We start from the raw sequence: 12,481 nt of genomic DNA, 5'->3' as shown, positions 1-12,481 counted from the left end.
TGAGGAGTAGCGATCATCGACCACGTGGACCCCCTGGAGGTTCTAGCTGTACCCTGGAACCTGCACGGTGGAAGTGTTAATCAATTCACTTTCAATCATCCATTCCAGGGTATAAATATGTCTAACCATGACTTGTCCACCTCACATGTATATTATTTTTTTTCAATTGCACTACAATGAAGCTACAAGGACAATAGTGGGGAGAGTTCATGAAGAGAGAAGACTAGAGCAAAAGCACCCAGCATGCTGCTCATCTTAGGGGACTCTCATGCTCACGTTTCCTCTTGGTTCTTTTTATACTGTAATGAACTATCACCAGTGGTGTTCCTCATTCCTCAGAAAGAAGCCAGGTATGGTGGAACACACCTATCATCCCAGGGACTTTGGAAGCTGAGGCAGGAGAATCACAGGTTAAAAGCCAGTCTCAGCAACTTAGTGAGGCCCTAAGCAGTTTAGTGAGATTCTGTCTCAAAAAAAAAAAAAAATTATGAAAAGTACTCCTGGGTTAAATCCCAGGTACAAAAGGTACAAAAAGCAAAACAGCAAAGAATGAAAAACACCAGGAAAAAAAATTATCATTTCTTATTTTTTTAAAAGCACATGACCACATATGTATCTACATATCTACCTAAACTTTGTGTCATGGTTTCAGTGTATTATTTATGTATTACTGGAAGATGCTAACAAGAAATCAAAGAAAAATTTGAAAGATGCGTTCCTATGTACACAATAAGTAACCGTTTCATTTATATAAAAGCAGAGCTTAAGAGTTCTAGCAAATGGAATGTAATAAAAAAAGAAGCAATGTGTTAAGGTGAATGAAGAAATAGAAAAGAGAATGACAAATGAAAATATCAGGGAATTATTTAGTGTTCTAAAACTCCCTTTGGGAATTATTGTCAAGTTACAAAAGGAGAAGGAAACACGAATGAGACCAATATTCGTTTGGTGCTGGAATGTGATTAAATGTACAGGTATTAAGAAGTAAATACTGAATGAACTGAAAGATGGATTACTCTCCCAAAGCATGAAGAGACTTTAGATACCTGTTTGGCTTTTGTATGAATGCGGTTTGACATCTTACTTGGCTATTGAAGATGGAAGATGTGTGCACAGGAAATGCAGGCAGACTGAATGAGCCAATGAATCCTGGTCAGGAAGGCTCAGTTCTGGGAGGGGACTCAGGTGCTGCTTTCTGGCTGGGGCAGGGATGCTGAGTGAGGTGCCCCACGCTGACTTCTATAGCCTCTGTGTCCCTGGGGCTCAATATCCAGAGCTCCTCATTAGAACAGTTATTTTATTACCATTCTAACCCTAAAGTGCACGTCCTTGAAGACCAGCTCTGCAGGAGTGAGGGATTCAGGGTGGCTGATTCCTGACCGCTGAGGCCATGTCTGCACCACTCAGTGTTCTGCATGTCTCTGCTCAGCTGCACTGCAAGGGCCCTGCTCACACAACAGGTGGCATTTCTCTAAAGAATTACAGGGCTTCTTTAAACTAGAAACGAAGCCACCACCCTTTAATTAATGATTTCAGGATGCCTGATTCAGTTTTAGGTGTAAAGTTATTTCCTGTAACAAGGGGATATACTTAATGTGTGTGTGAATCATTGTTAATACTTGTTGAACTATAATATTTTTCCCATATTTTGCAAAGATTCTAACATATTCTCATTGATCACTGCCAATTATCAAAATGTAGACAGAGCTGTTACTTCCTGCATAGATTATAATAAGCACCATTTCAATTCCATCATAACATTTTCATTATGTTTTGCTTTGTATTAGGGAACCTTGAGGTCAAGTTGTGGGTTTTTTTTTTTGTTTGTTTGTTTGTTTGTTTTTAACTGATACTTCAATTACAAAATCAATGAGACTGCGGGCTATAGAGATGTTTTAGACACTCAGTACATTGGGTTAGATTTCATCCCTCATGTAATTGGTGGAGTTGGCCTTCCAGGTTAGTGTTCATTTTAAACTCTTTTAGTTTTTAAGGCTTTAGCATTTAAATTGACTGAATAATTTGAAACATATAAATTTTTATTTTGGAAAAGGCACTTTACTTTTCTATTTAATTATTTTTTACTTATTTATTTTTAGATTTATTTTTCCCATATTTTCTTAGGTGCATTTTAATTATAGGTAACAGTGGGATTGCTGTTACATATTTCCACTTGCACACAATGTAACATCTTCATTTGGTCAATGTCATTCTCTAGTACCTCCTCTTTCTGTCCCACCTCCCTCCACTAGGGCTTTTCCTCTAGGACTTTTCCTCTACTCTGCTGGTCTCCCTTCTATGTAAAAAGTCCTTTAAACACTGGCCTTTCCAATAATTGACTCAGGCAGAGGCAGCTGGCTTTGAATTTCTTAGGTCACTTTCAGATCCTATCAGTGGACTGAACCAGGATTTCCAGAACTCTTTTAAACTGAAAAAAAAAAAAAAAAAGAAGAAGATGGTTTCATGAGACCTCTGTCTATGTGTACAGCCATATTGACTATAAATAATATAGTTTTGCCTCCTTATTTGCAGATTTTGTGCTCTTATTGCTTTTATTATCCAGCTGTAATGGCTAGTTCTTCCAGAAAGTTATTAAAAAATGATGCTAGTGGTCATGCTTATTTTTTCCTTGATCTTAGTAGGATCTCTTTTAATGCTTTGATGGTGAGAATGACTAGCTGGTGATTAGTCTAATATCATTTTTGGACATTAGCCATCTGTCTATTTTACTATGCCTTTCTTTTAAGTTAGTGTCAATAATCAATGTTCAACATCCTATTTTCTTCTTTGATGTATGAATACAAGGAAGCACATTGAAATTGCCTTACATGCCTGGAATAGTGTTGTTCCTGGTGTAATTTTAAGTGTATTTTCTGATTATATTTCCTTAGAATGTCTATGCGTGTATTCATGAATGAGGTTAATATGCATGTTTCAGTCCAAGAACATGGAATTTCTCCCCTTTACCTGAGCATCTTCTGTGTACTTTCATAGAGGAAACATTTTGTTGTTGTTACTGTTTTTGTTTGATACTAGGGATTAAACCCAGGGGCACTTAACCACTGAGCCACATCCCCAGTCCTTTTTTATATTTCTTTAGAGACAGGATCTCACCAAGTTGCTTAGGATCTCAATAAGTTGTTGAGGCTTGCCTTGAACTTGCAATCCTCCTGCCTCAGCCTCTCTGACTACTGGGAGTACAGGTGTGTGCCACCACGCCTAGATCTTTAATAGAGGTTTTAAGATTTCTTCATAAAGATCTTATGTGTTTTTGCTCCTTCTAATTTTTAAACCTGCTGTGGCTTTCTTGCCCTTGTGAATGCTTTCTTCCTTTTAAAATTAGATTTTCCAGTGAGTTGTGGCTGGCATACATAGGACAATGCTATTCACTTTTGTAGATTTTTCTTTTTGCTGGCAAGGGTTCTAAATTCTCTTAACATTTCTAATAGATTGGGAATGGATATTGATTTTTCCAATTTAAGGTTTTACTCCCAATGCTCATAAGTCCTGTGCAAATAAATCTAGAAGAGAAAAAAATACTTCCAAATTCACTATTCAAACATGTATTATATGAATAATAATGCAATGTACAAATTCTTTCCATATGAATTTGTTATTTATAAGACAATCATTTGAAATATATGGGAAGATAGCATCATAATGACTTTCTTCAGCATGTTAACCATATTCTCTTTAAAAAGAGGAACAATGGTGAAACTACAAAGAAATATTCGGGACTATAAGCAAGGTACCATATTCCACAGAAAGAGACCAGTAACATTTAAAAGGAAGATAAGCTTTACCTTGTTCCAGAGAGGGGACTCAGATGATAGGGTGAGAGAGCTGATACCAAGAGACTGAATGGATTCAGCTCCATGAGCAAGAACATACTTCCACCTTCCAGTGACTAAGATGTAGGACTCTGGGAGATAGTGGCTGAGGGCGGAAGTAGAGCCTGCTTACTTGAGCAACATTGTTGAACTCAAGACTGAGCACTGTCTGGACCCAGGAGGTGGGAAGTACAACACCTTAAAGGCTCAGGACATCTCCAGGGAAGAACTTAGCCAAGTCTGCTGATGGCTTGGTGCATGGATTTGTGATACTTTCCACATCAGGGAGCAGCAGAAATCAGTAAGCTAAATTCAATGATAGAGACCAAACTGGTGATGGATAAGAACAACCGTGAGCTTGCCAGTTGAGAAATCAGGCCAGAACCTCAGGGGCTTGCCCTCTAGAAAATATGAAGGGAGAAGAATTGGGGATGCAACTGTAGAGAGTTCTACTCAGAGGTTTTGCTGTAAAGGAGGAGAAAAAGTGACTGTAGGAAGAAGGAAGTGCCAAGTCCAGACAGGCAATTTGTTCTTTCTTTTTCCTTATTTTATTTTATTTTTTATTTTTTTGGCTATGCTAGGGATCCAACCAGGGCCCCACACACAATAGGCAAAACATTTCAAAACTTCATTCTGCTTTTTTTTTTTTAATGACAGAATAACTCTTATTGAAAAGATATTTATTGCTCACCTCTTAGCACAATGAATGGAACTGAATGACCATTCAGTTAAAATTAATTCCATAAGGGGGTTGGAAGGAAAAAGGAAAGAACTAGGGAGGATGGAAAGAGGAAAATTAGCAGAGGAAGTTATCTGAATATTCATTTGAGTTCACAGTACCCAGGTTTGGTTTTTATTGAACTTTTCTCAAAACTCAGCACACACTAAAGTCATCCAGAGCAGTTGCTGATGCACAGGACTCATCCCCAGGGTGCATTAGGAGTCTCTCTGGAGTGGGGACCAAGGATCTGCATTTCTCACATCCTCCCAGTACTGCCAGCTGCTGTCCACACATCTGATGGTCTTCTCACTCTGTCTTTTCCATGAGATTCATCACTACCATGGAACCCCATAACCAACCAGCTGTTTCAGAATTCCTCCTTCTGGGACCGAGCGATGATCCAGCACAGCATATAAACTGTGATTATCAACGTATTTAAGGAAGGTATTAGAATTCTTGCAAGTGACTGTTCTGGGCCCTCAAGTAAAGCTTTTTAAAGTGTCTTTATGAGGAAGAGCATTTGTCTGTTTAGAAATACTATACTTTTGTGGGAGAGAGAAGAAGAGAGCAGGCAGGACTAAGGGGTATCACTTTACAACAGCAGGAGAGGAAAGACTGTCCCTAAGTCAGAATCGTCTCTCCAGGTGTGGAAGTGGGAACAATGAAATATTCACAGGAGAAATGGGTGTGATCATCATTTGAGCAGGAGATATTGACTGTGTTCAGACCCACAATCGGTGTATTGCTCCCTGCTGACCCCATGGTGTCTTCTAGAGCAGAGCTTCCTCCATTGGTGTCCACAGAGCACCTGCAGAGACAAGTCACTTGAGACCACTGTTCCTGGTGCAGGTCCTTTGATCCTATGCAAGAACTATTGACTTTCATGTTTGGAGAGATGTCTAAGGGACAATTGACTCTGTGGGTTCCTGATGATAACTGAAGTCTGAGAATCATGGTTTAACATTCCAAGAGCAAAAGGAACATATAAATACACACATAAGGAATATGCAAGGTCTTAACTCAATTTTAGTTGTTTAAATTCCATCTACCAATCCATTAAATCCCAAGTTTTCAATTACATAAATTATTCAATGAAATTTACTTAGATGCATTAAAATCAATTAGAAATCATAACCTATATATTCTTCATGTATATATTCATATATATAAGGAAATAATGTGGATATATTTTCAAACATACTAATCATTCACCTTTTACTTTTTTCCCAAACAATGAAAATTGCAGAATTTAAAGAGGTTCTGCTTACTTTATGTCAATTATGCCTCCAAAGAGCTGTTAACAATAACAAATTTCCTTTTTGCATTTGATTATTTGAAAATATTAGTGAACATTAAATGTAATATGCACAATCAGAATAAGAATCAGTGTTTCTCCAGCCATTTGTAGAATTAACCCTCGGTGTTTGACTTGTTACAATGCATTTCTTATATTTTCACATGTATTTGTAGTGGTAATGTAAAGAACTACAGTTACACATTTAGATGGAGTCTGTCTTTCTGATGTTTTTGTTAGGCTTGAGTTGCTTTAAAGCATCAATTAAAAACAATAAATAAATAAGTAGAAGGAAGAACAACAGAGTACTGGGGACTGAAGTGGATCAAATTGTATTCCATCCATGCATGATTGTGTCAAAATGAACCCCACCATTAAGTATAACTACAATGCACCAATAAAAGCACTACCAAAAAATCCCAAAGGAAGAAGAGACTTGATTAAAGAAATGATAGGGGCTGAAATGAAGGAGATATTTGAAATGTATGTGAGTGAAAAGTAGGCATCTACTGGGTTTCTCTAGGTGACAAAATCAGCCAAAGCAAAGTTCTCCATCACTCAGGTTCACCTCCAAAGTCTTTGTGGTGTCCTGTAATCAAAGGAGACTAAGAGGCTGACCAGTGAGAATGTTATTCCATATTACTGCTTTGCAAAAACCTTTTCCAATTGCATTACAATAATTCAAAGGAGACTTTTCATTCTTATTAGGGGACCATGAGATAAAATTCTGTTTCTTCTTTTTTAAATGAGATGTTAAAATGTCCATACTACCAAAACTTTTTTATAGATTCAATGCAATATGCATCAAAATATGAATGACATTCTTCACAGAACTAGAAAAAACTTTCCTAAAATTCATATGAAAGATTAAAAGACTCAGAAGAGCCAATGCAATTAGAGAAAGTTGAAGGAATCACAATACCTAATCTCAAATTATACTGCAGAGCTGTGTTAACAAAAACAGCATGGAGCTAGCATAAAAGCAGACATGAAGGCCACTGGAATAGAATACAACAAATCCACATCGGCACAGTCATAAGGTCTTTGACAAAGGTGATAAAAATGTATTTTGGAGAAAAGATAATCTTTTTAACAAACGGTACTGGGAAAACTGGATTTCTATATTTAGAAGAATGAAACTAGATATATCTCTCACACTGCACCAAAAATCTGCTCATGATGAATTGAAGACTCAAGAATTAGACCAGAAAGGCTGAAAATGTCCCAATACTCCAACATATTGGTGCAGGCATATGCCCTTAATAAGATTCCTAAATCTCAATAATAAAATGACATTTCTGGATAGCAAATTAAACAAGAGAGTGACAAAGACCTTTTCCAACTACTTTTCCAACAGGGGATTAATATCTGGAATTTGTAAAGAACTCAAAAGACTTAACACTAGAAAACAAATAACCCAATCCATAAATGGGGAAAGGAACTAAACAGACAGTTCCCAAATGAAGAAATACAAGTAACCAACAGATACACGGGAATGTTCAAATTCCTTAACAGCCAGGGAGATGCAAATCAAGACTGTACTGACATTTAATTTCACTTCAGATAGAATGACAGTCATAAACAATACAAATAGCAATGATTGCTGGTGAGAATGTGAAGAAAAAGATATATCACACATTGTTGGTGGAACTGCAAATTAGTACAACCACTTTGGAAACCAGAATGGAGATTTCTCAAAAGACTTGGAATGGAACCACCATAGGACCCAGCTCTTCCACATCATGAAGTTTATCGGAAAGAACTGAAATCAGCTTAGTTAGTATAGTAATACATGCATACCAATGTTCACAGCTGTGTAATTCACAGTAGCTAAGTTATGGGACCAGTCCACGTGTCCATCAACAGAAGAAAGAATAAAGAAAGCAATATATATTTATATGCAGTGGAGTTTTACTCAGATATAAAGAAGAATGAAATAATGTAATTTTCTTGTAAATGAATGGAACTGGAGAAGATCATGCTAAGTGAAATAATACAGGTGCAGAAACTCAAGATTGAATGTTTTCTGTCATATGTAGAATGTGGAGCAGAAAAAGGAAGAAATAAAATCGTGATCCCATGAAAATAGAAAGGAAACAAACAGGGTAGAATAACGGAATTGAGAGGGAAGGAAGAGGAAGGCATGGGAAAAACTAAAGAACAAAATCTACCAAATTATGCTATACCCATGTATGAATATACATCTGCAAAAACGTTTTATACAAATATCATGTGCAAATTTAAATAATAATAATAATAATAATAATAATAATGATAATAATGGGGTTCTGGCCCCTCTTCTTTCCCTCTTTTTACATCCTGGCTGCTGTGAGTGGACAGGACCGCTCTGCCATGTTCTCCTTCTATGATGGATTGTGCTGTCACTGAGTGAAAGCAACTAGCCAAGTGACCTTGGAATGCCTTGGAATGAAACCTTTGAAATCATGAACCAAAATGAACCTCTATAAAGTATTGGTTGCACCAACAGAGAGATGATTAACATGATATCTTAGATAATATTTTAAAAATTGTGTTTTTATACCCATATATATAGGACAAAATTCACATTTAAAATTAAATCAGTCTTCCTAAAATTGTTGACTAAAAAGAGATGGCTTTGTTTATAACTTAAAAGGAACACTGCAATTTATTAGAAGTGTCCCCTGTTGTGTGAGCAGGGCCCATGCAGTGCAGCTGAGCAGAGACATGCAGAGAACTGAGTGGTGCAGACATGGCCTCAGGGGTCAGGAATCAGCCACTCTGGATCCCTCACTTCTGAAGAGTTGGTCTTCAAGGACGTGCACTCTGGAGTCAGAATGGTAGTAAAATAGCTGATCTAATGAGGAGCTCTGGATATTGAGCCCCAGGGACACAGAGACTGCAAGAGTCAGCCTGGGACCACCTCACTCAGCAGCCCTGCCCCAGCCAGGAAGCAGCACGTGGGCCTCCTCTCTGTGATGAGCCTTCCTGACCAGGTTCCTCTGACTCATTCAGTCTGCCTGCATTTCCTGAGACCACATCTTCCATCTTCAATATCCTAGTGAGATGTTGAATAACAGTCCTCTTAAATCCAATCAGGTAAACTAAAGTCCATATTAGCATACTGCAAGTGTTACTTATATATAAACCTAATTCATTTATTATTACTTTGTTATTGAATTCAATTTAATTCTGGTATGTTTTATCACATGCCCAAACCAGAAGAATATTGGTCACACTGATATTCCCTTATTTTTCTACATAACCATTGTTTCGAGAAGTTGTTTCTCTGTACTCAACAGTTCCTTGATATTTGTGTTCTTTCTTTGTCTTTCCTAAGTTGCCCTGGTATATTCTTTCTTTTAGAGGAATGGATAGGGCTACATGTCACAGTCCATGACAGTAAAGAGAGACAGAAAATTAGGGTCCCATAGACCAGCTCTGTGATGGGTATCTTTGTTTTATACACTTCTCAACATGAAATGTCTCTAAGTATTCTCAAGTTCACTGATTTGAAATTGAATGAAATCCACATATATTCAAAGTGCTCAATGTGATGGTGGGATCTATGTGTATATTACCAAGTGAAAACCCCAATTGTGTTAGTTAAAATATTAATCCTGTAGTTCCAGTGGTAGAAATAGAACATCCAGGCTTCTCTTGAACTAGATATTTGTTCCTTTCACAAAGCATGTGGTGGAGTCTGGAAGAGATTAAGGGTGCTTGACACCAGTATCCCACCAAGAGGTGAATTCTGTCACAGCATCTTCTGTCTCTCCCTGTGACAAAGGCCACTGTACTACAGGGACACTCCTAGCAGGACCCTGTCTTGTAAGGGTGGGTGTGTTTTCTTATAAGTACATATTTGATGAAGATGAGGAAAATGTTTCTATTTTCATGTTTTCTTCGAAGTCTATATATTTCACTTTTTCCTCTTATTGAGTCAATTTTTTTTTCTTTACAAATCAGTAATGCCACCTGCCATCTTAAGGGAAGAACTCCCGAGGTTGAAAGAGAACGTCACATGCAGAGTTGCAAGCTTCCCTCAGAATCCATTGCTCTACAGGAGGACTTAACCTCCATAGGCAGGTCTGTTCATCTTCAAGCATGGAGGAAGCCCTCTGGTGTTTTCTCAGATCCACCGTAATGGATGCAGTCCATCTGCTACAAGAAATTTCATGAGTAGGGATGAAGGCATTTTTTAAAAATATAGTTAAGAAACATGAGTGTTTGAGACTGGGTCTTGCTCTGCTGGTCAGGCTGAAAGGGACACACTTTGAAGGGCAGGGAAAGACTAGAAGCTTTGGTCAGAAAGACAATATTACTATTACAAAGGGGTATTATGAGATCTGAGTGATCATAAAACAGTGCTAGTTCTGTGCTATTCAGAGGTATTTAGAGAGCTTGGTTCAGAATCAAGGTAACATTGAGAATATCAGGGCTCAAACCCTGACTGGGCCAAGTACTCACTGCAGAGCTCACACCCATGGCATAACCTCACCTTACCTAGGTGTCCTCATGAGTAAATGGGGATGATCATAGGAACAAGCACATACGCAATTTGGAAAGACTGTGATTCTGAAGGAAACCAAAGTTAGGGAGCCATTGCTTTAGAAAAAGACAGATTTCAAACCTGCATTCACGAATTTTTTAAGTCAGGGGATGATTCTGACTGAATTGTATGTCTTTGAAATTGTTTCCATGTAAGCACTTAGCACAGCACATGAAACAGATTTTGCATTCACCGGAAATATTTTATATAAAAGGAGGGGAAGCAAAGGGAATGTGAGTGGAGAAGGACTGGGGAAAAAGAAACAGAGGAAAAGATCCGAATATTCACTTGATTCCACAACCAATCACAAGGGATGTTTTGTGTATAATGGATGGGTTTTCAACACAGCATACATCAGAGCCATCCAGAGGACTTGCTGAGGCAGAGACCACTGGTCGTCCACCCCACTTTTTCCTCTCAATTAAGGATCAAGAATCTGCATTTCTTTCTTTCTTTCTTTCTTTCTTTTTTTTTTATTGTAAACAAATGGGATACATGTTGTTTCTCTGTTTGTACATGGCGTAAAGGCATACCATTTGTGTAATCATAAATTTACATAGAGTAATGTTGTTTGATTCATTCTGTTATTTTTTCCCTTCCCCCCACCCCTCCCACCCGTCTTTACCCTCTATACAGTACTTCCTTCCTCCATACTTGCATTCCTATCATTAACTCAAATGAGACTGCAGCTATCCAAATATTTTATTATCTTTTCACCCCATTCCTTCCATCAGAATCTTCATCAGCAACATGGAATCCAGAAATGATACAGCTATTTCAGTATTCCTCCTTCTGGGACTGACAGAGGACCCAGCACTGCAGCCCCTCATCTTCAGCCTCTTCCTGTCCATGTACCTGGTTACCATCCTGGCAAACCTGCTCATCATCCTGGCCATCAGCTCTGACCCCCACCTCCACACCCCCATGTACTTCTTCCTCTGCAGCCTGTCCTTTAATGACATCTGCTTCATTACAAGCACCATCCCAAAGATGCTGCTAAATATCCAAACACAGGACCAGAGCATTACTTACACAGGCTGCCTCTCCCAGGTCTGCTTTGTTATAGTTTTTGTAGTCTTGGAAAATTTTCTCCTTGCAGTTATGGCCTATGACCGTTATGTGGCCATTTGTCACCCCCTGAGTTATACAACTATCATCACCCCCACCGTCTGTGTCCTGCTGCTTCTGATATCTCTCTCCATTGGCATTGTGGATGCCCTGTTCAACACCCTGATGCTGCTGCGGCTGTCCTTCTGCACAGCCCTGGAGATCCCCACCTTCTTCTGTGAACTTGCTCAGGTTATCAACCTGGCCTGTTCTGATACCCTCATTGATAACAAACTGATATTTGTTGAAACTTGCATATTTGGTGGCTTTCCTCTCTCTGGGATCATTTTCTCTTACATTCACATTGTATCCTCTGTCTTGAGAATGCCCTCATCAGAAGGGAAACATAAAGCCTTTTCCACCTGTGGGTCCCACCTGTCTGTTGTCTCCTTGTTCTATGGGACAGGTGCAGGTGTGTACATTAGCTCTGCAGTGATTGACTCCTCCAGGAAGACTGCAGTGGCCTCAGTGATGTACACTGTGGTCCCTTCAATGCTGAACCCCTTCATCTACAGCCTGAGGAACAGAGACACGAAGGAGGCCTTGAGGAAGCTCATCAGTAGGCTAGCTTCTCTTTTATAGTTAGTCATTTGCTTTGTAGGTGATTTCTAGAGTAAGCTGAAGTGACAGGATTCCTATCGAGCCATGAATGTCTGATACTCTGGCCCAACCTTCATCTTAAATCATGAAACAATGTAATGACAATGCATGTTTTAACGTAACATGAAATCTGACTTTGCTTTTTTTGTAGCTCTTTGGTTTGGACCCATTATTTCCTTGTTGAAACAGTTTCTTTCCTGGATTTCACAGAATGTGCCTAAGGGAGGGGTACTAGTTTTAGCAAACTTGGTTCAGGTTCACTCTTACAAAAGGTGAAGGTGAATGGGACAGGAAGGTATTTAAGCAAATCTGTGCTGACATTAGCTAATAGTTTCCAGCTTATTCTTTGATTGAAGCCATGAGAATTTCATCTTCATATGCCCCTGTTGTCTGACTGA

At 38.6% G+C, this 12,481-nt stretch overlaps 1 protein-coding gene across 2 annotated transcripts in view; it reads left to right on the top strand.

Moving 5' to 3' along the window:
* LOC306646128 (olfactory receptor 7G2-like) overlaps positions 1-12,065 on the top strand; it is a gene marked incomplete at both ends in the record, with an annotated part of 90,014 nt that extends 77,949 nt beyond the window's left edge. Inside the window, one exon of one of the 2 annotated variants that reach the window (XM_079114590.1) lies at positions 11,367-12,065. In XM_079114590.1, the coding sequence (XP_078970716.1) occupies positions 11,367-12,065 (699 nt within the window). Of the gene's footprint in view, positions 1-11,126 lie in introns of those variants that run through there. The other variant, XM_079114589.1, reaches the window with a different exon arrangement.
* Between the last annotated feature and the right edge of the window lie 416 nt (positions 12,066-12,481).

Source organism: Sciurus vulgaris (assembly GCF_902686455.1).
Source record: "Sciurus vulgaris genome assembly, chromosome: 16".
In the NCBI taxonomy this organism is placed as follows: domain Eukaryota; kingdom Metazoa; phylum Chordata; class Mammalia; order Rodentia; family Sciuridae; genus Sciurus; species Sciurus vulgaris.
The sequence above is the reverse complement of the archived record's forward strand: the minus strand, read 5'-3'. Positions and strand labels throughout refer to the sequence as shown.